Source organism: Penicillium canescens (genome assembly GCF_028828765.1).
Source record: "Penicillium canescens strain IBT 15451 chromosome Unknown utg000003l_segment0_segment0, whole genome shotgun sequence".
Taxonomy (NCBI): Eukaryota; Fungi; Ascomycota; class Eurotiomycetes; order Eurotiales; family Aspergillaceae; genus Penicillium; species Penicillium canescens.
Window position 1 is genome coordinate 3,843,547 of NW_026703965.1, and position 23,899 is coordinate 3,867,445.

The 23,899-nt window shown below is 48.2% G+C and overlaps 8 protein-coding genes across 8 annotated transcripts; 5 read left to right on the plus strand and 3 right to left on the minus strand.

Moving 5' to 3' along the window:
- Positions 1-170: 170 nt before the first annotated feature.
- N7446_004905 (Zn(II)2Cys6 transcription factor) lies at positions 171-2,115 on the plus strand (the record flags this gene model as incomplete). The annotated part of the gene is made up of 5 exons (XM_058513653.1): positions 171-249; positions 321-460; positions 527-1,286; positions 1,345-1,413; positions 1,622-2,115. 5 exons carry the CDS (start codon positions 171-173, stop codon positions 2,113-2,115), a joined length of 1,542 nt encoding a protein of 513 aa, XP_058374982.1.
- A 67-nt stretch (positions 2,116-2,182) lies between these two features.
- On the minus strand, positions 2,183-3,216 carry N7446_004906 (ribokinase; the record flags this gene model as incomplete). Its single annotated transcript, XM_058513654.1, has 2 exons — positions 2,183-2,704; positions 2,734-3,216. The coding sequence occupies 2 exons, from the start codon at positions 3,214-3,216 to the stop codon at positions 2,183-2,185; spliced, it is 1,005 nt and encodes a 334-aa protein (XP_058374983.1).
- Positions 3,217-4,021: 805 nt separating this feature from the next.
- N7446_004907 (GMC family oxidoreductase) lies at positions 4,022-5,959 on the minus strand (the record flags this gene model as incomplete). The annotated part of the gene is made up of 1 exon (XM_058513655.1): positions 4,022-5,959. The coding sequence occupies one exon, from the start codon at positions 5,957-5,959 to the stop codon at positions 4,022-4,024; it is 1,938 nt and encodes a 645-aa protein (XP_058374984.1).
- A 4,406-nt stretch (positions 5,960-10,365) lies between these two features.
- N7446_004908 (putative zinc-containing alcohol dehydrogenase) lies at positions 10,366-11,548 on the plus strand (the record flags this gene model as incomplete). The annotated part of the gene is made up of 3 exons (XM_058513656.1): positions 10,366-11,227; positions 11,288-11,383; positions 11,433-11,548. The coding sequence occupies 3 exons, from the start codon at positions 10,366-10,368 to the stop codon at positions 11,546-11,548; spliced, it is 1,074 nt and encodes a 357-aa protein (XP_058374985.1).
- An 817-nt stretch (positions 11,549-12,365) lies between these two features.
- N7446_004909 (uncharacterized protein) lies at positions 12,366-13,408 on the minus strand (the record flags this gene model as incomplete). Its single annotated transcript, XM_058513657.1, has 2 exons — positions 12,366-12,930; positions 12,978-13,408. The coding sequence occupies 2 exons, from the start codon at positions 13,406-13,408 to the stop codon at positions 12,366-12,368; spliced, it is 996 nt and encodes a 331-aa protein (XP_058374986.1).
- A 1,529-nt stretch (positions 13,409-14,937) lies between these two features.
- Positions 14,938-16,432, plus strand: N7446_004910 (uncharacterized protein; the record flags this gene model as incomplete). Its single annotated transcript, XM_058513658.1, has 4 exons — positions 14,938-15,007; positions 15,059-15,494; positions 15,556-15,651; positions 15,712-16,432. 4 exons carry the CDS (start codon positions 14,938-14,940, stop codon positions 16,430-16,432), a joined length of 1,323 nt encoding a protein of 440 aa, XP_058374987.1.
- Positions 16,433-17,708: 1,276 nt separating this feature from the next.
- Positions 17,709-19,158, plus strand: N7446_004911 (uncharacterized protein; the record flags this gene model as incomplete). Its single annotated transcript, XM_058513659.1, has 3 exons — positions 17,709-17,776; positions 17,860-18,931; positions 18,982-19,158. 3 exons carry the CDS (start codon positions 17,709-17,711, stop codon positions 19,156-19,158), a joined length of 1,317 nt encoding a protein of 438 aa, XP_058374988.1.
- Positions 19,159-20,994: 1,836 nt separating this feature from the next.
- On the plus strand, positions 20,995-22,949 carry N7446_004912 (major facilitator superfamily domain-containing protein; the record flags this gene model as incomplete). The annotated part of the gene is made up of 6 exons (XM_058513660.1): positions 20,995-21,160; positions 21,216-21,272; positions 21,333-21,462; positions 21,538-21,736; positions 21,804-22,196; positions 22,263-22,949. The coding sequence occupies 6 exons, from the start codon at positions 20,995-20,997 to the stop codon at positions 22,947-22,949; spliced, it is 1,632 nt and encodes a 543-aa protein (XP_058374989.1).
- Between the last annotated feature and the right edge of the window lie 950 nt (positions 22,950-23,899).

The following is a 23,899-nucleotide window of genomic DNA, read 5'->3' on the forward strand; positions in this document are numbered from 1 at the left end:
AAGCAGAGAAAACACCTCAGATCGTCAACCCGACATAATCCCCACACTCGGCTCGACTCTCCCCATTGGTGGCGCCCGCCAAAGCCAAATCACGGCCATCTCCGAATTAAGAACTGCGGAGCCTCCACTCCCTTCTTTTCTCTCGACGGTGTCTACATGTATACCTCAAAATGCCCAGGAAACCCACGCCGGCAGCCAAGCAGCGCGTGAGGACGGGTTGTTTGACGTGTCGCAGGCGCAGAAGAAAATGTACGTGTCACGTGCTTGGACGTTCCGGTGATGGTACTCCATGATACTCGATACTGACGCTGTTGCTGTAGGTGATGAGCAGAAGCCCAGATGTGCGAATTGTGAGGTTAAGGGATTTGCTTGTAAATATGGAGCTGATTTGGCATTTGTTTCGCCGAGGGCTGGTCTTGCGCATGGGTCGGGTTTGGGGCAGGGGTATAGCTCTATCACGGTGTGCTATTCCAGTTTCCAAGTTGGATCAGAAATATTTGACGAACAGTGTGCTGACCTTGTATAGTTTGTTGATGATTCGCCTCTTGCAGCTGGGAGTAAAGACAAATCGAAAGAGCAGCAGCCTCCACCAGATGAGGAACAGAACAATCCTGCGTTCGCTGATGGTCTGCAGCCATCAGTTGGAAGCCATGATGAGACGGGAGATGGTCGGGCTTTTGAATTTCAAAGCATTTTATCGGCCGACGTGCCGAGTGTTGATTTCTCAGAACCTCCAGTTCCATTTGCTGGAAGACGGAGCACGCCAGATGCCCGGTTCATGACTAGTCCTTCCTACTTTAGACATGTGGGTTCTGTTGCTAGTTCACAGACAATCGAGCGCCGGGGGCTATTCGCAAATGGAAGCCAAGAAACAGATCTGCTACGACATTTCCGTTATCATGTTGGTCCGTGGATTGACACCGGAGATCCTGAGCTCCCATTCGGACTTCAAGTGTTGCTGCTTTCGCGGACGAATCGGGCTTTACAAGCTGCGGTGCTTTCACTCTCTGCTGGACAGAGAATGCTTCTGCCATTGGCGACCAGTGAGGATGTTGAGAGCAGTCGGCAGTTCCGGAAAGAGGCGAAAGAGAGTCTTGCAGTCGAGTCTGATTTGGCTAGACATGCTGGTCAAACACTCTTGATGCTTCAAGATGTTTTGCCTGCTGGACCACAGCGGTGGAGGAATATTCTTATGCACAGCATAGAACAAGGATGTGACTTTTCATCGCAGGCCGGTCTGGGAGAAGAAGTTGGAGAGGCGTTGTTATGGCTTTACTTTCGACTCGGTATGTGGGAGACGTGTTCCAAACATAATACCAGCTAACTTACTATTGTTTGCTATAGATCTCGCAGGCTGCATCTCGTCTTCCAAGCCACCGCTAATTCCTTTCCGATCATTACTGCGGCGCGACGGTACATTAATACACCTCCCACAATCTCAAATCCAGCCCCAAACCGTCAACCGTGCATACAAAAATATTCTGTGCTCTACTCGGACATTGCTTGTCTCTGATATACGGAGACCCCGAAATACCGTCTCCGCATGCAACCTCCGCAGAACTCGCATTCCCCTCACTCCGACAATCACACTTCCTCTCCCAATGGACCTTCCTCTGGACAGATTGTCAGAAATGGTACAACGAGCGCCCAGTAGATGTCCAGCAGATTGTGGATATTCGAGGTGGAGAGGCTGATCAAATTGATCCTGATCACAACTCGTCCTTCCCGATTCTTATCTACACGACGCCAATGGCGCTGGTCGCTAATGCTGTCTACCATATTACCTCTTTGCTACTATTGACACACAAACCACGGCTTTTGAAATCTCTTCCAGGTGCTAGGTGTTACACCTCGCATATTTGGCATGCACAGTCGATAGCTGGGATTGCAGCAAGCAATGATTCCCCAGAGCAATGGGACCCGATTTTAATTGCGAGTCTTCTCACTATTGCCCGCGATATGACACATGAGTCGCAACAGGTTGTGCTGTTGGAACGATTAGCCAGGATCACTGCCACGACGGGGATAAATCTTGACCGGGAGACTGAGGCGCTACAAGCATCGTGGAATATGGCGCGATATGAGGAGGAATTTGATGATGAAGCTGATGTATGATTTCATAACTATACCCACTAAACGCCGTTTACTTCTATTTACATCATGTGCCTGTGTATTTTCAAGTTCACTCCATGTCATAAGCAAATGGAATACTTTGCATCGCACCCCGACGCTGCACACACATTGCCGCAGCAGCATTAGCCACCGAGACAGCCTGTTCAACCTCTTCAAACTCGTCCAACCCCTTCCCAGTAGCAAGGAAGCGCGCCACAGCAGTCGAGAAATACCCAACGAACGTGTCCCCTGCCGCAGTGGTATCAACGACTTGAGCAACCTTCACACCGGTAACAGTCCCACATTTCCCAGCGCGAGTAGAGAAATAAACACCCTTAGCACCAAGCGTAATAAGAACAACTTCAACCCCAGCCATCTCATGAAACTTCCCCGCAAAGTCAGCGGGATCAAACTGGTCATCATCAACACAAACATCCCCCGGAACAGGAAGCCCAGCAATCGACCTCGCCATCTGCACAACCTCCGTCTCATTCATGATCAAAACAGCCGTACCACGCAACGCAGAAAGCGGAATGCCTTCAGGGTAAACGGGCGCCGGGTTAAAAACAACCTTGGCCTCCCCCTCCCCGTCCTCCCATTAAAATACTCTAACAAACCCACAGTCGTCTCCCGCGGAATCTCACCCTGCAAAACAACAACCTCAGACCGCTGCGTAACACGAACAATCCCATCCACATCACCCATCAACCCACTGTGATTCGCACCGGGAACAACAAGAATTCGATTCTCCCCGCTCCCTTCTTCAACGATAATACTCGCAGACCCAGTCTGCGCAGTAACAGACTCTTCAATCGATCCCGTGTCAACACCCGATTTCTCCAGTGCTGGCTGGAGGAGTGTGGTATAGTATGGATCATCGGCACCAACGCCGCCAATCATGCTCACAGTTACATCTTGTTTCTCTTTTGATGTAAATGAGGCGCGGCCTGCTGCTACGGCTTGGTTGCCGCCTTTTCCGCCCGCTAGCACGCTCAACGAGGTTGCTGTGAGCGTTTCGCCTGGACCTGGGCAGCGGGGGGTTGTTGTTACAAAGTCGATATTTAGGGACCCGATTATTGTTATGTGTGGATTTTGAGGTGGCATTTTGGATTTGGAAGTTTGTTTGGATGTTTGAAAGCTGTTGGTGGACTTTGGTGGTTGTGGTGAGTGTATTCGTGGTAGTTGCTTTATGTGTAGATTGATTGGATTCGACGATTGAGTAAGAAAGAAGAATTGAACCTCGAAGGTCAGAAATATGCGATGCCGACCTTTCTTATTTTTTCGGCATCTTGCCCCGTCGGGAAGGTTCTATACTTACCGATATCCCGTCTCGATTGGGAGGGCGTAGGCTCTGTACCTCCCAAAGGGGTTAGACTGGCGCAGATGCACGCCCAATAAGCTTTAGCGCGGGGAACCTTCCAAAAGTTCTTCCTTGGATGGTTCAGTGGCACGAGGTATACGATTTGAATACTAATAGTGCAAACAAGGAAAAGTTAAGATGGGCCGGACTAGAGCTGCTTTGCTACTTTCTGCATGACTGCTCTCGGTTATTTCTCAGTTATTTCTCATGGACTAGCAAAGAGGTTCGGTTTTTTTGCGTGCTCTTTGCCCTGAGGCTACCGTCCTGTTGTTCTAGTTCTTTAACGCTTGGCTTGAATTGCCCGCCTTGTAACTATCAGGTTCCTTAGCCAGAGTTGTGTAAACCTCTCCCGATCTGTATTAATGGCTATGCTTTACTTATCACTTCGTCACATATATCAACCGATTAAGTATGAATTATATACAGAACCTGTCGTCTTAAACGAATGATCTATTAAAAATATACAACATAAATCGCTTCACAACGAATACAGCTTCACCTAAGAAGGGCCCATCCAATCTAATTTCACATCCCATTCGTCCACATCAATCAAGAGCTGGCATTAAGCTCACTGAGAATCTCATCAGCAGCCTTCTCGGCAACCATGTAGGTAGACACAGCCGTGAAAGTACCCGGAATCTTGGGGTAAACGGAAGCATCAACGACACGGAGACCGGAGACACCACGGACACGGAATTTGGAGTCCAACACAGCCATAGGGTCATCATCAGCACCAATAGGGCAAGTGCAAGAGGCATGGTGACCCCAAGCGCCATCCTTGACGTATTGCTCAATATCCTCCTTGGATTGGACGTCGGCACCGGGAAGAACTTCCGTGATGTTGACGAGCTGGCGCTTGAATGCGTCACGGGCGAGCTCGACGGCGTCGTAGAGAGCAGTGAGATCGGCCGCGTAGTCGCCGACGCCGGTATCGAAGTAGTTGAAGGTGATCTTGGGCATGTCCAGGGGATCGGCGGACTGCAGGGCAACAGTGCCGGCAGTGTTGCGCGGGTGAGCTTTGAGGATGGCCCAGGTGAACCAGTTGTGTTCGTCTGTGGCGTTAATGCTGTAGTCGGGGAAGTAGCCGCGGAAGTTGACGGGTCCTCCGAAGCAGAAGATGTCAAAGTTATCGTCGGTTGTGGTACTCTTGTAGAGCATGGTGGCGGCGAGACCGGGGGATGAGTAGATACCGCGGTCACCGAGAATGGGAGTCTCCCAGCGGTTGATGCAAGGGTCTTCCTGGTCGCGAATGCTGAAGGTGCATTTGTCTAGGCAGGAGAAGTCCTCCTCGATCTTGCCCTGCACTGAGATCTCGTAGTGGTCCTGAAGGTTGGTGCCGACACCGGGGAGATCCTTGATGACTTTGATACCAAACTTCTTGAGCTCATCGGCGGGACCGATACCACTCAATTTGAGGATCTGGGGAGAGTTGTACACTCCACCGGCAACAATAACCTCACGAGAAGCACTGGCGGAACCGGGGATACCGGCGAGAGCCGACTTCGACATCGGGCTGGCCCTGTAGAGGTGCTCGCCATCGAGGAACTCGACACCGGTGGCACGGGGCGGGGTGCTCTCATCGAAGGTCACCTTGGTGACGTGGGTGTTCATGCGGACATCTAGAGGGTACTTTTTGGAGCCATCGTCATTTTTGGCATCCCGAACAGCGATAATGAATTCGCGGGGACCATTGCGGTGGGCATCATCAGTTGCGATAGGAATTTGATAGTAGCCAGGCTCGGTGTCACGGGTTTTAGCATCAGCATTGGCGTCGCCAGCCAACAGAGTGCCAATATTCATGATGTTATCGGTGAGGTTACCGAGGGCAAAAGCACCGCCGGTGAGCATGCTCAAGAGCTGGGGGTCCTCCAAGACAATGCTAAGGGGTGCCGTCTCGGTCGACAGCCAGCCCTCGTAGCCGTGACCCTTAGCTCCAGGAAGCAAGTAACCGTTCTTTTCCATCTTGGTGAAGTACTTGCGCATGTTGTCAGGTGCCCAAGAGCTATCGCCGGTAAGGGTCGAGATGAATTCGAAGTCAGACTGGTGGGGATAGACTGCAATCAAGGCGTTATGCGCAGTGCATCCACCGAGAGTACCCGTCCGAGGATAGAGGGTTCCCTTCATGGTCGAGTTCTCTGGAGGACTCAGGCCAGTGTATAACTCGCCATCAGGTGTTTCGTAGCTCGTTTTCCAATCGCGAGCCTGGCGCTCTTCATCTTCGTAGTGATGGACGAAGAAGTTCCAGGAAAGCTTCTCGTCCTCGGAGGCTCTGGCCGAGTAAGCAGGGATAGTATAATTGTAATTTTCACCCTGATCATCACCAGCCTCAAGAAGAAGGGTCTTGTGACCAGCCAAGGCGAGGCGGGCAGCCAGAGGACCACCACCAGCACCGGATCCAACAACGACATACTCATAGCCGGTGATGTTGACGGCCGTGGCCACGCCGGCCGTGGCGACCAGCAGGCCGAACAAATGGGAAAGAATCATAATAATAAAGAGTGACTATGGGTGAATTGCGATTTGCATGCAGGGATGCCATCACGGTTTTTATACTAAGTGCCTTTTTTCCCCTGAGAATGGATAACTCGTATGCATTGTGCGTTTTCTCAAAAGCCGTTGAAGAAATGCCGCGGCCTCAACTAGCTCGTGGAGATCTACAGTAATTGTACCCACAAACAGCTTGAGACACCTGAGCCTAGTATGTTTACGGTGGAAATTCCCGAACGATCTTCACAACTTTACATTCGGACTCCGCAGCGTTTACCTGCCACCCCTGCTGATCGCGAAGGGCTCCACATATTTCGGGGGTTTCTCCTTTTAGCACAATTTTCCTTCATTTTGCCAAGCCCTGTGGAGATTTCAGGGGGTTCATTATCATTGCCGTTACAGAGTCCGGAGGCTCATTGAATACACCGTTTTTCTATATCACATGCCCCTCCATGCTCTATTGTATCTAGTGATCTCAGAATTTTGAGCCCTGTCATGGAGTTTATACATTTAGGTTTATAGGTAGCTATTTAAGTGGAACTCCTATCAGTCTGTCCTTGCAACGGTTTGACAGGTTTGGCAGTGGGATACGTTTCGCTCTCGATCCAGGTTCACTAAGTGGATACAAAATCACTAAGGCAGGCCCCGGTTCTTGACTTAGTATCGGTCTCTTTGCGTTCCTTGATTTTCTCTTCTCTTCATTGGCAGAGAATCTTCCTTGCAAAACCGTCGCTTAGGAAAATGCCTCGGTCTCTTTTCTTATTCTCGTTTGTTTTACAAATAGCTTTTCTACCTGACTTAGAGCTTAGTGAATAGTACGGTGGATACGGTCTAAGCATAATTATTGCACCGAGAAAGAGCTAGAAAGCAACAAGCTATGTTGGCACTCTATTTCAATCGACTGTAGTTTAGGTTGGGTTAACCCTCACCCCGGGTGTGAGCATTCTCGCTGTTCGATAAAGCAAAAAAAAGCAGAAATAAGAATGCAAAAAAAAAAAAAAAAAAACATACAACAGTAAGGATTCGCTAGTGGTCACCCACCTAACTACTAACTTACCGGCGTGTGGCTTAAGTACGGCTGAGCGGACGGGAAGCCCTGTTCTCCACACCCTGTGGTCGTATGTACTAGATTGTGCATTTAGACAAACCACATAGGGTCAAAGCGTTTCAAGAGTGAGTTGCAACCTATGTAGATGGATATAGACAGGGTCAGAATCAGGGTGAGATTAGGGCGAGAATCACCCGAGTTGGGCGACCTCCGCACTAGCCCTTTCGGCTAAGCTATTATATAATATCATTGGATAACGTTAGTTGCTATCATCTGAAGCACGAATACTTGAAGCGAAGCATATGCACACAGCCACTATATAATATAAAGATTAGGTTATGATCGCCTTAAACCACATCGTTGTCTACTACACCCGGTGGCGATCTTAGTACACGTTGAGGATGCCTACAATTTGAGCATATACAGCTAAGGTCGATTGGTTCTTCTACTTTGCGGCATATTTATTCGATCAGCGTGGCGCTGAAGGATTGAAGTAAATTTAAGAAATGACTGGTTCCTCCACCTAAAAATAGGCACTATGTAGGCAGTCACCTGACTTATCCAGGTATGAATTGAAGGCGCCTCGGGGTGATATTTCTTTGAGCCTTTCCGTCAAGGAATTGATTTGTAGACCACATGGCTGGCGGTCGCAGGACGTATTTTTAGCCTTCTAACTCCTGTCACTTACGTGCTTTGCTTGGTAGCAACCGTTGAAGGGCACGGGTGGCTATACTAATTGAGTTCTGTTGAAAGCCATTTCCTTTTTACCGCTTATATTTGGAGCAGCTTATATTTGGAGCGACATTCTTAATCCCAATTTGAAATGTCCATTGAGAGATACAAGCCAAGGTCACGTTAGAGAATAGTGATGTTGAGTCGGTTTAAGGAACATTGACTGACGATCAAACCCTCCACAGTCCACGACCCTACGTTGAATTCAGTCACTTTAACTCGCCACAAGTGCCTACGATTTCATCATGTGACAGCACACAGATTACAGATAACCTTTTCGTTCATTTCCTTTGCGAATCATTCTCATCCTCAAATCTCCCTCCTCCCGATACGTCGATTTTGGTTAACACTTGGGGTTCCTTGCCGAGGGGTTTCAACGAAAGCCAAAGGGGAGTCGACCAGGGGACTGACATCCATATGGGAAGAAATACGAAGATACAAGCCTAAATCGTAGCCCCTTTCTTACTATCATATTAATCCTTTTACCTTCGTGCGTCAGAACTTTTGGTTCTAAGATTAAAAGGGTGCTTAAAATCCGTTTTAACAGATTGAGCAACTACGATATAACAGCAGAACTAGAAAAACGAATATAAATCTGGGATCGGCTCTTATTAGCATTTATAGTTTCTGATGTGTAGGCACGGGTGGCTTCCGTGTCATACCAAAGCGCGTAGGTTATTGTAGCAGGTGCCACCTGGTTCGGCTCTTGCAGTATGAACTTATGGGTAGGCCAGCGAGAGCCTAGCGAACCAAATCCCTAAGAAGTACGGACATAAATATAATTTATGATTAAACGAAAGAGTTACTAGTGTGATAGTGCTGTTGGCCGCAAGGAAAGTCTACATATAGCTTAGTTTAGAATTATATAAGCATGTTCAACTCTAAGCATTCGGGCAATTTAAGTGCCTTCCGGTGTCTAAAAGCAAGACTTAGCTCTTCAGGTTACTGTATAATATCTGTTTACGTGTTCCTGCTAACTAGCAGAAAAATACCGTCGTAGTGCATATTGGATGCGAAAAGAAATGCCACGTATTGGCCGCGAAAACGAATAAATTGCTAGATTTTGATTTAAGAATAGCCACTGGATGAGGGAGAACCATCAGTAGGACGACTTTTTGCCATGCGAAAAAATTGTAGAGCAACAATCCTCCAAGGTGATGCTCAAATTTATTTGTCCCAAAAATATTTTGGACAGAACACCGGCGGTAATCAAAACACCCGAACCAAATTCATTTTCTAGAGTATAGGAATTCACCAGAAGCGGAGCAATGAGAATTGAATTTGGCACTAATTATTTATGCCCCCTTCGCCAGGTGGAAAGGGCCCTTATTGGTATTCGGCTGGGCAAATTGAAGCAACTCAGCTAGTCAGCCAGCCACTAGCACGTCCTTGTGGTTCGGGGGTCTCCGGTCCTGCATTACTTGAATAGGCAATTGTTTGTTAGACAGATCGTATTTTCGTATATTTATCTATCATGGAACTGGGTAAAGAGGAACAAGAGGAATAACTTAGACCACTAGCTAGAAGTGCAAATAGACAAGTACAAACACGAGGAGATCAAAATGCGGCATATTGAAATATCTCAGTGTAAGACACGTGACGATGAGAGGGGCAACAGACTGAGCTCTCTAGGAAAATTGCTGGTCGGAACGAGTCAGTATCAACGCGGGCTGAGGTTCTAGATCCGATCTTACAGCATTTACAGCTTCAGGCTGGCTGAGGAACACCAGGTGGGGAGATTCAAGAAAAGGCCGTGCTTTTCACTGCCTCCGACTTCAAAAGGACTTCGCTCCTGTCCGATTTACCAAAATGGGCGCCGTTCGGGGGATTCCCCTAGAGCTGAAGGTAGCTCAATTGGTAGTTGCTGTAGTCATCTTTCATTTCAGTTAGTTAAACGTATCTACTGGCCAATGGAGGGCGATAGAAGCGTGCCTTGACCGTCCGGCGCGTCCAGGTGAACTGTCAATCGAGGTGCAGGAGAGATGCAGTAGGGCCTGGGCGCTTAATTAGTTCATATGCACGTCAGACTCAGGTGATTCGCACTCAGTAGAAAAGAATTAATCCAAGTCATTTGGAGTAATCTAACAGAGAACCTTGCTTGAATAGTTCATTATAATCTCGAACAACCTTTCCCCAGCGAATCCTACAGTAAATTAGCAAGCTGAATCACCACTTATAACCAATTCCGCTTTTGAGCCCTGAGCGTTGACAAGCCTGAAATCCCCACATAGCCTTCTAATATTTCAGTCCATAGAAGCTCATCGGCTATCAATACCTATTCTAACCCAGCTACATAGACCTCTGGCCTCTCATGCATAGTCCCCAAGTCTCTGCCAGTTATTTTTATTGCACCTGCATGGTCAGTTCGTCCCTTTCTCGTTTGCCTGACAGTTACAACGCCGGCAGAGCTAACTAACTAGTCACCAGTCACTTTTACTCGCTTATTCTCTGTGGTGCATTATTTTCGAGTTTGCTTACCTTGTTTTCCTTTTTTCTAGGTGGCGAGGTGTCTATAAATGAGGGGCCCAGCAAGGCGCTATTTTCAATTACTGTCCGACTTCTGGGATCTCCTTCCTTTTCTCAACCACTGCCTAGTAAACTTGTACCTCTCAAAGGATCCGCAAATATGAAAGCCGTCATCTACACTGGCGACAGCAAGATCGCAGTCGAAGATCGCCCAAGACCAGTCATTTCGGAACCCACCGACGCTATCGTCAAGGTTCTTCATACCACCATATGCGGGACAGACCTGCATATTCTTCAAGGCCACGTCCCGTCATGTACTCCAGGCCGCATCCTCGGCCATGAAGGAGTCGGCTACGTAGAATCTCTCGGAGCAGCTGTTACGAACTTCACCGTCGGTCAAAAGGTGCTCATCTCCTGCATCACCAGCTGCGGGACCTGTCATTACTGCCGCAGGAAGATGCCGTCTCAATGCGAGTCCGGTGGTTGGATTCTCGGAAATAGGATTGACGGCACCCAGGCCGAGTACGTCCGCATTCCTCATGCCCCGTTTTCGCTGCATGCGTTGCCGGAGAGCATCGACCAGAAAGTCGCGGTTACTCTGTCTGATACTGTTCCGACTTCTTATGAATGTGGGATCCTGAATGGTGACATTCAACCCGGATCTACCGTCGCGATCATTGGGACAGGCCCGATTGGGTTGATGATCCTCCAGATGGCGAGGAATCTGTTCGGTCCATCGATGACGGTGGTAGTGGGGAGGGGCAGTCCCAGACTCGAGACGGCCAAGTCCATGGGCGCTGATCATACATTCAGTGTCCTCGATGGACTGGATGCTGTGATGTCTTCAGCTCTAGCGGTGACCAAGGAGCGAGGCTTCGATGTGGTTATTGAAGCAGTGGGGACGGTTGAGTCTTTCGAGATCGCGCAAGCTCTGGTAGGCGCTGGGGGGACCATAGCCAGTCTGGGTGTCTTCGGCGAGTCGTGCGAGCTGCATTTGGAAAAGCTGTGGAATCGCAATATATGTATAATTCTCATATACCTCTTCCTGTGCTGGTCATTCATTACTGACCCTTTCTCGCCAGGTTTGAGGACTCGGCTTATTGACGCTGTTAGTACTCCCGATCTACTTAAGATGGTTGAGGCCGGTGGCATCGATCCTCATTTTCTGGTCTCGCACAGTGCGTCTCGTTAACCTCATTACCCTTGACCATGCTAATTATTGTGCAGGTTTTGCGTTTGATGATATTCACAATGCCTACGAAGCATTCGAGGCATCCTCCAAGCATGGCGCCCTAAAGGTGGTAGTCACCATGCCTGAGCTTAATATGAATGGTTTTTCATAGTTGTCCTATTATGTTCATTGCCTTTATGGCAGATTGTGGCCGTAATTATGTGTGTGTCCCTGAAGGGTTTGCCGAGTAGATGTTATTGCTCTTATTCAACTTCTGTATCCATTCTGTGTTCTGTATCAACCCCGAAGACTACTACTTCGTCGCCCGGACAAGAGAATCCCTAGCTCATAACCCATCACTTGGGCGAGAATATTTTGATATGGTCTGCGTTTCTTCTAAGTTCAACAACCTGGCACTCTACTCTTGACTTGCTCGAAACATCGAGCCCTGCCGTCAGCAGGAAATGCTTGTAATCATCCACCCCATCATCGTGATTGCCAAGAGCATGTTTAATGTCGTCTTCGTATCTTCCATGATAGATTGCATTTAAGAATAACATAACGAAATACTTATGAAGCTAAAGATGCAAATACTTAGTAGGGCTAGAATTACAACGATATACTTTCTACCACGAGCACATCGGTAACTTATCCGAAATCAGGGAAAATATTGGGTGCATATGGGCGGGGAGTATGACAGTCATCTGATTCTACCCTATGTGTAACCATTCTCATGACCAATTTTAGACTTAAACCAGGCAGATCAGCAATTTTATTGAGGATTTCACAAAGAGCAGACATTATGGAGGCGTAATAGATAGTGGTACATTGTGGAGGAAGTAGGTATATCAATCAAGATCTGTATATGCAGGCTCAAAAGAGGAAAGACAGAGCCATCGTAAATCAAGGGCATATGAGAAGGGCTCTGCCACTTCCCGTGCCAGTTTGAAAATTACGGGCTGCAAGCTTTAACGAAGGACCTCTGGCCCTCACTTTCCGACTTCACTGCCATCCAATTCGTGATAAACTGGCTGGATCTGTGTTCCGTCGCCATCTAATTCCATCCCATTCTCATCAACACTCTGCTCATGGTTCCCATTCCCACCACTGCCACTACTCTGGCCATAATTACTGTCGCTAACACTGTTCAGGATGGCTTCCGGAGACCAGAATCTTGTCTGCAGTCCAGAATCGTCTGACGACTCCGGAGGAGGAGGAGGAGCGTTGTGCACCGGGCCGGAAAGGACAGATACATCTGTCTCTGGCGGAGTCGCTTTGTATGCCGTCTTTTGGCGCTGACGGCGGATGAAAAAGAACAAGACCGCCGCGAGAATGGCAACTCCAACCAGTGCCGCAATCGCGATACCAGCCACTGCGCCGTTACTCAGGGACGAAGAGTCGTCTGAACTACCTCCAGCGGACGGGCATGCATTTCCCGAGCAAACGGAGTCAGAATCTTTGGAACTGATAGTGACGATGTGCTCCTCCGCGGTTTCATCCCAAGCGCATGCCGATACATTGAAGATGCCTCGCTCGTAATCGGCTGAGAGATACCTGAAGAAGTCAATGTATGTTGGGGTATTGGAGCGTTATGTACCTACGCTTCTTGCAAGAAAGCTCGACCCAAAGTATACTGAGTCGAGTTGGCTGCGCGTTTCAGCGGGAAATAGTAGCTGCTGTTGTCGACTAGCGGAGCTTGTGCAGTCAGAGCAAAAGCATCATACGGAAGGGTGATCGTCACGGCATCTCCGCCGGAAGCCACATCGGAAAGTCGAAATGTGACCTGCGCGTTTGAGTTGAGTAATTCGGTGTTGTGAGTATCATTTACTAAGTATAGACCACTCTCATTATCGAGCGTAAGCCCGAAGGCCTGTTCGAATGCGTCACAGACACCTTCCGGAAGCCAAAAGTTGGGGTCGGTCGAGTCAATGAATATTAAAATTGGATCAGATAGTAATATGGCTGAACTTGATCCACTATAGCTGATGGACTGAAGATAAACAACTAGGTCACGGGTAACGTCATCGGCCATGGAGAATGATACTGAGTTCGCAGTAAATCGAGATGTATCATATCCGGAGAAGATGAGTTGAGCATAGACATGTTTTAAGCCTAGGTCAAAATGGCAGCTTAGAGACAAATTCTGCTGCGCATGTGCCCATGGGACCGGAATACTTACGATACTTGGCACCAGCCGTATAGCTCCAGCTGAGACTCGGAATGATGCCTTCATCTTTGAGGGTAGTAAAGTATGAGGGCGAAGAGAAATTTCCCAGAGAGGTAAAGTTGACGGGTTGCGGATTCAGGCCGAATATTCCACTGTTGGTGCTCGGATCAGTGAACCATAGAGTAGAGGGATAGAGTTCGTCTTTACAGATAAAAAGGTTCAGGAGTTGCAATCCCGGCGACAGTCTGATTTCCAAGCGTCGGACCAGTGAGGCCAATACTCAGAGTATCTAGACCAAAGTCTGCTCTTTGGGAGTATCCAAGGTTGGCCTCGAGACCAACCCCATTCTGGTTAATACCGAAAAGACCCAACTCGTCCCAGCTAGAGGACTGGTTCGCATTGAACAAGGTTCCTCTGGAAACTGCACAGTCTGATGGCGCGTTGGAAAACACTGAATTAGAGCAACCGTAGTCTGACAACACAACCATTGACTCCGGGGAAGCCGTAGAGACAAGCACTCGAACGGACTGCTCTGGGGTCCCCACACGAAGATAAAAGCTGCTCCAGGGTCCATCATTCCCCTCACTTGTAATATTAGCAGATGGTACGCAACCCAGGACAATTCGGTGGAAATACAAATATTGGCTGGGTGAAATAACGAGGGCAGATGTGTCAGTCGCCAAACATCTTAGCATCCAAGAAATCATTAAAATTAACTCTAGCATAATTTTCGAATGCATCTTGACGAGCTGAGAAATCGCATCTCAGGTGTGTCTGCAGGGTACAGCAATACAAAAATAATTCCCATGTGGCTGGTGTGACGACAGGAACCTGCAGCAGTCATAGTCTAGGCCATTAGGTTTGAACTGCCATGTCACTGCTGAATTTAAGATCTCCGAACCAATTGATTCATACAGATCGGCAGTGTCGGGACTCAGGGGCAACGGGCGACTCTGACAGGTCGAAGCCCTCGCACGGCCGGGGTCACAAAACCGGCTGACCGTCGGCCAAAAACCTGCTCCACGTTGAAATCAGGAACCAGCGACCTTGTTTAGCTTCTTTTAGCCTCGTTTTCGGATGTGATGTAAAGTTCGACGGTCTTACCAAAAAAATCATTGCCCTTCCTGGCTAGTAAACATGCCTCTCCTTGCCATTCTAAGTTAATACGCCCAGCGTGTTAGGCACAATGACCGCATGAAGAGGCAATAGCTCGTTGACACGAGATGTTTAGTGTTGGTTTTGTAGGATCATTGTTTACCGCTATTTTTACCTTTATTTTGTTCTTTTATTTTAGAGGTGCCTGTTCCTTGCTTTCTTGTTTATCGCTCGGCATATATACCGCGTATCTACAAGGTGTCATACTAGGCCGTGTACTTGCGATGAAATCCGTCGCCATGCTGTCTACCATGCAATGGGTAGCTCTCGTGCTACTTGTCTCCCGGACAGACGCCTCTCAGCTCTCTGGTGAGTAATTGGCAAACAATAGGGTGCTTTTCGGGCGCTGACATGGTGAAGCTATTCACACTCCACATTCTCCAATGTATGATCCATCAAGCAGTAGTACCACGACATGTACATCTGAGCAGATTAATCACTGGCCCACTTCATCCATCAAATCTAGTGATACCACCATCGACACCACTACTGCGGTTCAGGTGCCACCGCCGATGAACACTTCAACTATATCGACAACATCAACAGCATGCTTAAATAGCACTATCACCACTACCATCATAGTTTCAACGGCTGAAACACACTGGTCGACGACCGCATCCACTACCACTACTACGGTAATGAATACAACTACCGACATTATCAAAGATACTATCACGGATACCACTACGGAAACAACTACGGAAACAACTACCGATACTACAACAGCAACGAGTACAATTACCGTGCCCACGACCATTACAGAAGCTCCAAATCCCTGTCCGACAACTTGCAGCATGTACGTCCTTAATAGTTACAGAATAGAAATAGCATCGGAAAGCTTTACTAACTCTACGTAGGTCCGTGGGAACCGTCAACTTGGTCTACTGGCCAACGAACCAACCACACCACGTTTACCCATCGACTTACATCAATTCGCATCTCGATTACACATTGTGAGAACTTCCTCCTGGAACTACCTCTGCTGTTGGGCTAACCTTCATCACCACACACAGTACCTCACCGTCAGTGTACATGATCGTCGACTACCTCTATGGCTACAACACCGCTGGTCGGACCGGGCCCTCTGGCACCAGCGTAGTGTTTCCCCTTGACCTGGATCAAGTCTCGACCATAGATCTCACCAACTCAGCGACACGCCAGCTTACCCTGAACGACCTCGGTACAGACTGCCCACAAACCGAAGCTCCCTCGGTGATCGCAACGGCAGCGCCTAACAGCCGATGTGATCCTATTCTTGTGGCTCCGGAGCCCGTCAAATCATGGGCTTCGCCTTGCAACGCATGCGGTAACTTTGGGATGTTCGACCCCCCGTATGCAGTGGCTCCGCTCACTGGGGATCTGGTACCGGTGACAACGACTGTTGCGCCCCAGTCGGAAACACAGACTATCCCCGGTATAAGTTCTGTCACTGAAACTACTGCTACACCGGTAAGCTCTACAAAGGTGGCGGATACTACGGAGTCCACTTCACCAAGTGAGGAGGCTACTTCTCCTGTTGTAGAAACGACTTCTCCTCAGACTGAGATTACTCCTTCCCATGTGATCCCAAATCTGGCGCCATCTAGCACTGGCCAGACTGGTGCTGCATCATCATCCTTCAGTTCAGTCTCCAGTCCAGCTACTACTTCCCCGGTGTTCAATTCTGCAACCAAAGAAAGTTGTCGTGGTACATGGCTGGGTTTGAGTTTGTTCGCGTTGGCATTTTTGCTGTAAATTATATACCAGCAGACAATAGGGGTAATAAATGTATACACAGTGCTACTGATGAAGTGTTAGACCGATGTGGTTAAGTCATTTATGTAGTGAAAAGAGACTAACGCTGAAGGTCTGTTTCAGCTACAATAAGACCTTTCCGGTGGTTACTGTCCCAGTGCAGATTGTAAATCTTCGAGCAGACTTATCCAATTTTCCTGGCACCAGTTGATCCTGGGGACTAGGAACGTGTGTTCCTGGTGCTACTAGAGAATATGAGCGCCTACTCTCTTCTAGCCAATCTCACCAGCAACGCAACTCTCGCTCCCGGAGCTTATGTTACCCAATTTTGGAAGGTGTTAGTTTTCTGTGGTGCAATGGCTGGTGTGAGATTCGGATTAACTACGTATGGAAGTGATTTGCGCCTGGGAACGACTCCGCGTGGAAAATATATCCGTACGGAGTTGGTTTGCGTTTGAAAGCGACTCCGTGCGAAAAATATCTGCGGTCGGAAATCAGAAACACAAAGTCTAACATAGACTAGACTAGGCTAAAGCCAGATAAAACCCAAGACGTCTGCATCTGCCACGGTAGTGAGCCAATATCAAAAAGCTACGATAACATCATTCTTAGGTGCCCTGAATCTCCTGCGATCAGACATAATATACGAAGGGGTATGACTTCCCGAATATCTTATGATGTCTAGTCTGCCTCGGCGTAGTAAAGCATGCTTATCGTAGATCATAGACACTGCAGCGATGCCCCGGTATAGAGCATGTCGCATGATAGGCTATGCTTTAGGGGCCCTCTCCAAAGTGGTATTGCGACCGACTGGATGGCGCGGATGGCACGGATAACTATGGCCTATCTCCACGGTCTCACAAATTGTGGGACGCCTAGGGGCGCTTACAGCTAAAGCAGAATTCCCCGGCAAAACGCTATTTCTCTCCCGGAAGTCAAGTTCACAGCACTGGAGGACTCCTAGACTCTAGGTGTGTACTTGATGCAAGCTCTATGGCTCCCCTAATCCGTTGTGACTAGAAGTGCATTTATTGTAGATCCGTTGAGCTAGCCTTCCTAGTTAGAGAACCAGATGAAACTTTTCCTGACCACCGATCCGATCCCCTTGGAATGACGTCCAGCCCCTGTCCTAAGGAAAGCCTATCGGGTTTCGGGCAGAAACTCGAATCCTATTCCCGGTTATATTGATGGCCGTTATATACCATAATAGGAGTCCTGGCATACGTACTACCTGCCCTGTCTGATCGCATTTTTTCTAACCCTGCCACCTACCATCATGGGCGTTGCTTCGGATGCTCTCTACTTTGCTCTTCATCCGAATCAGCTAGGAGTGCTGGTTCAATGGTTGGTCTAGATCTACATCGAAAATGCCCCTCTCTTGAATGACTGCCGAATCTTACTGACCCCTGGGTTTATCAATCCTGTAGGAAACTACGACATGTTCCCATACACAAGAGAGACGAAACGCAAGAGTCAGCAACAGCCAAAATCTGCTTCGAATTCTTGGATCAGACAGGTCGCAGCTTCAGCCCCGTTGTCAAAGAGCTACACCCTGAGCTACTCTTGCCCGTATGCGTGTTTTACCTGGTACTGCGTGGCCTCGATACGATCGAAGATGATACATCAATCCCCCTCAATATTAAAGAGCCACTTCTTCGAAAATTCAAAGATCATCTAGACCAAGAGGGCTGGACATTTACCGGCAATCGCCTAGAAGAAAAGGACCGCGCGCTACTGGTGCAGTTCGACAATGTCATTACCGAGTTTAGGAAAATGAAACCAACTTACCAAGCAATTATCAAGGATGTCACCGACAAAATGGGGAATGGTATGGCTGATTTTGCGAGAAAGGAGGCTCTCGGGGATGTACGCGTGAATTCTGTGGAAGAGTATGACCTCTATTGCTGGCATGTAGCCGGGATCGTCGGCGAGGGTTTGACTCACCTCTTCGTCGAGGCCGAGATGTGCGAGAATACCCTGATCAAGGATACCCTGATCAGCCACTCACTGTATAGGTCAATGGGTCTCCTCTTACAAAAGAACAACATCATCCGCGATATTCGTGAAGATTTCGATGACGGTCGCCGGTTCTTGCCTAGAGAAATTTGGTCCAATCACGTCGACAATTTTGAAGCCCTGTTCGAACCCAAGTATCTTAGGAATGCGCTTAATTGCAGCTCCGAGATGGTTTTGAATGCTATGGAACATGCGTGTGACTGTTTGTCATATCTCGCGGGCTTGCGTGAGCAGAGCGTGTTCAATTTCTGCGCGATTCCTCAAACTATGGCTTTGGCTACGCTAGAGTTGTGTTTTCGCAATCCGGCGATTTTTAATCGAAACGTTAAAATCACTAAGGGGGATGCCTTGCAGTTGATGATTGAGTCTAGTCAGGACCTTGAGGGAGTGGTGAAGGTCTTTTGTCATTATGTTCGTCGAATTCAACGAAAGAACGATCCTGAGGATCCGAATTTCTTGAGAATTAGTATTGCATGTGAAGAGGTTGGTACTCCCATAACTAAAAGATTGTTGACGACAGCTAACTTGATAAGATCGAGAAATTTGCTGAGACTCTAGCCCCAGAGAGTGTTGAGCTTGCTGAAAAAAAGACCAAAGGGAAGGAGCATCAGGCTGGGTCTAATGCTGGACAAGTGATTGCCGCTTTGGCAGTTGCCTCAATCTTTGTATTGGGGGGTTCCTGGCTCATAGCTCATAGAAGTTCGCGTTGATGCTTGAGCTTCTACTAGATAGGCAGAAGCTTGGAGTACAAATAAACACTGGAGATAAATTTCTGAAAAATGTAGGTATATTCCATTTTGAATTATACTGCTGCCAGACTGCCTGAGCCCGATCCCGTCAGTCAATAACAAAATGTGAGTTGCTCCCCAGCTGCATATAGATATCATTTACACAATGACGCGTTACCTTTAAGGTTTCTTGCAAACGTAAATCGCTGAAACCTGTGCGTGACCTTAGCTAGTTATATTATTTCTCACAGATGTGTGGGGTTCTATCACCTTGGCCAGAAATGTCACCCCGTTCTCATCCATGTCACCCACACTCACCCTAAGACAGATTTCCCGGCCACTTTAGTGTCTAAGGCACCTGAGGATTGAGCGCGCAGGGGTTAAAAAAACAAAAACATACAACAGTAAGGATTCGCTAGTGGTCACCCACCTAACTACTAACTTACCGGCGTGTGGCTTAAGTACGGCTGAGCGGACGGGAAGCCCTGTTCTCCACACCCTGTGGTCGTATGTACTGGATATAGGATCAAAGGTAATGATATAGGGCTTAGACTGTACTTTTTGCTGTTCCATTGACGGATTTTCTCTAGCATCTTTTTCCCCAGTGAGTAGAACTAAGCGCCTCTAAGCACCATCACCTGGTATTTAGCTGAGCAGTCTGATCCTCGTCTGAGCGCCCTGAAGTGCTCACTGAGCATCACCTGAGAAACCAATGTTCGAATGTTATTTTGTTCAGTAGGTCTTATATTGTCCAACTGCTTTCCACCGCTGTACCTAAGGTGTATATTTATGAATTGTACCCACTGGGTCCCTCACCATCGTAGCTTGGGATCTTCCCGGATCAGTAGTTCGTACATGCGTACTAACATATGCCTAGTTTCTGGCTTTTCCAACTTTTCTCTCCCACTCGATCCCTTCCTCACCTAAATGTACTGACAATAATTCAAGGCTCTCCGCATCCATGACTGCAAGAAGAGTTCTTCGGATTCCTCATGTATCCAATCAACGCAGCCTTTCCGCCCTCCACGGTATTCGTTATCCTACTCAATGTCCTCATCTGCAATTGCTGTTAAACGTGCGGCATCGCGCTAGGCCTTCTTCGTGCGGTTGAATTCAACCATCCTTTCCTTATCAGCACTATTATTAATTGTTTTTTCTAAGAACCTTACCAATTGAGGACCTATTCCACGAATGTGTCGCTTATTTTGAGTGGAATTCCTGCGTTTTATGCTGTACAATTCCTACGTTGTCTTCCATATATTGAACACCGACTTCAGCAGGAGCGAGACCACCAGCCAATATCTAACACAAGGCTTATTGGATTCCTGAAGAAATTGTCGTATCGTTTACTATATGCTTTGTGACCTTCGTGGTTGCTTTTCGTATCCGGGTGAATGGAGACTCCCAAGTAAACCTAAGGTGCGACTCCGTAAAAATCCAAGACTGATGCTGGAAATCAGGCATAACATGGCAGTTACAGCTCCCTGATACCCGCCTTTAAGATTCTCGCGCGAATACGCGCGAGTTGTGTACTTGCGAATCCGGGGATGTGGGGAAGTGGGTCATCCCGAATACGTCTCCCTTGAGCCGTGGGGTGGCTTACCGTGCACATATCCCTGTCAATCTGTAGCTCTAGGCGATGCGTGCGGAACGACTTCCTTGCGTTTGTGGAGATCAACTCCTGATTCGACCGAGCTTCCCTACGACTTCTGTTTAAAGCCCCAGTCTCTTGGCCTTTTTCTCCAGGATTCGAGGCATTGCTTTCGATCTTACTTTTATCCAGTCAATAGCTCCTCAACATCAGCAGAATCTGTCACCATGGAGAAGTCGGAAACCGTGGACCAGGTTGAAGATGTGGCAAAACTTCCCATTGAGAATGCCGACGAGGTCACGATCACAAAATCAAAGGCCAACGCCAGTGGAACTGTGAAGCTCTTGGCTGGCAAAATTGTGTACATTCCGTCTCCAACTGCTGACCCCAGAGGTTTGTACCTTGAACCCGGAGTTTTCGAAGACAAGCGGAACTAACCTGAAATAAGACCCCCTGAACCGCAGCGCATGGCAAAAGGGAATGATTGTTATCGTCATTTCTATCTGTGAGTTTTCGTAACTTCGTCCTTTTGGGGCCAACCTGCTAACACATGTGTCCTCTCCAGTCGCAACCGTCGGTCTCTCTCTCGTATCCGGATTCGGTGGCATCATGAACTTCTACAGCGAACAGTACCTCGCCGAGGGCAAGACTCAAGAGGACCTGACCCATCTGACGAGCTACCCGGGCCTCACCATGTAAATCTCATCTGAGACAACTGGCCTCTTCTCTGTTGAAGTCGAGAATAAAAACTGACAAAGACCACCTGTTAGGGGTATCGGTAATCTTATTGGCATGCCGCTGGCCTACTCTATCGGTCGACGTCCTGTTCTTCTCGCTTCTACGGTCATCCTGGTTCTCACATCCGCGCTTTGTGCCACGGCGAAAACATACGAGTGGCACCTAGCTGTGCGCCTGGTCATGGGGCTTGCTGCCGGTCAGGCCGAGGCGTTGGTTCCAATGATCACTCAGGTATTTAATTGATCTGTGTCTGACTCTTGGCAATGGGCAGTTTACTAACCGCGACGACAATCTTCAGGAAATTTTCTTTTTGCATGAGCGAGGCACGTACCTTATGATCCAAAACTCATGTCAGTCGATCATTGCCGCCGTTTACATACTCTTTGCTGGTCCGATTGCTGGTGCTATCGGCGCTGGTTGGTGGTATGGTCTAGGAGCATGCCTTTCAGGACTAACGCTCATTCTCGCTTTCTTCTTTCTTCCGGAGACTAAGTATGCTCGTCCTCTGTCTTCGTTCCAAGAGGCAAGAGGGAGTGAAGGAGAGCCTGAGACCAAAGAAGATGTCGAGATTGAGGTGGTTACTGAGAAGCCTCCTCTGGACTATGAGCGTTATGCCCCGCGTACGTGGAGGTCTGACCTGAGTTTATGGAGTGGCGAACCTGAGTGGAGGAAGGGACTTGACATGCTCAAAGTAAGTTATGGCCTGTCGTGCATTCCCCAACCTTGCAGAAGCAAGTGACTGACTTACACCCACAAGGACACGTTTTTGCTTTTATGGTTCCCGAATATCTTCTGGGCCATGGTCCTCAACGGCTTCGTCCTCGGAGTCAACGTTGCCATTAGTGTTGTCTATAGTACAATTCTCACATCTCCGCCGTACAACTGGCCCAACTCATCACCCAGCTACGCTAATTGTGGACAAATCATCACCTCGATCGTTGCTGTCCCTGTCCTGGGATATGGCTCTGACAAGTTGATTGCCTGGCAGGCCAAGCGTCGTGGTGGTATCCACGAGCCCGAAGTCCGTCTTATCCCGTTGATTATACCGATCATCATAGGAACGTTCACCAGCGTCCTTTTTGGACAAGGCGGCTCTCATCCCGAGCACTACCACTGGTTCCTCTATGTGTGGACTATTGCAGCTTACTACTTCGCCTTCATCGCTGTCACCATTCAAACTATTACCTATCTGCTTGACTGTTATCCTCAGCGGTCTGGACCAATCCTGATTATCATTTGCGCCTTCCGCGGTATCATTGCCTTTGGTACCACCTACGCTATAACGCCCTTCGTGCTGGGTTCGGGCTTCGATTTGTCGTTTGGCATATATGGTGTCCTCACCTTCGGTATTGCTGCCATAGGAATTCCAGTCTATATCTGGGGTAAGCAGATTCGCCAATTCACAGGCCGCTGGGCTCAAGATCCAGACAAGCGTTCGTATTGATTGATCTACGGCCCATGGTTACTGTGACCTAATTTACTCGACATCATCAATATAAGCAAACGGGACGATACCACTCGGTGGGTGCTAAGAGGTGGAAATTGGATGAGAGTGCTTGGATGGATGGAAAGTTCTCAAGTACGCTACATCTAATAGTAATTGATGGCCAAAGGTCGCCGATGTTTGAAGCCTAGCTCATAATTCGAGATTGTCTTTCGCAACGATGGCATCGGACAAAACAAACTTTTCAATGCCATATTCAATATTGCCAATTGTTTCTCCTCCTTTTCTCATTAGGATTTGCGTAGGGCGGTCTGAGGTTGATTATTCACTTGATCTGTACGGAGTGAGGTCAAAGATTCTATGTTCGGGTTTGCGAGCTATACGGAACTCTTCCGCGGAGATAAGTTAGGTGGCATAGCACTAGTTTACCCTTCCGAATCGTTTCCGACCGACCGAGGCCTCGTACTGGAAGTATAAATTTTTCTGATGGTCACTAGGCAGGTAGGTAGGAGGACAGGTGAAAAGAGCAAAAGTTTAGGTGGCAATGGTTCTAACGAGTCTAATACTAGCCACATGATGGGAAAAGCGATCTGGTGGAGGATAACTTGCTGATGGAGCTAGACTATGAATGTGAGAATTGGGCACTCGCGCGAGTTCGCGCGAGTATCGGGCCCGGCGAAAGTCAAAAACTAGAACACTGGAGCTTGCGGAGATATCAGTCTGGGGTAGTCGTGATATTGCTCTCTGACTGGTTGTTTCAGGGTTAGGGCAGTTCTATGTCAAGCCAAGCCATAGGAAACGCCTAACCAATCAACACCTGATTATGTATTTCTGAACCTCCTGTCCTCAAATTCTCGAGCCACTCAAGCCGCCGTCCTGTCATGTAGGAAAGTGTAAGCTGAGAGAAAGTTTTCCAAATCCAACCCTTTACACCTACTTTTTACCGTCCT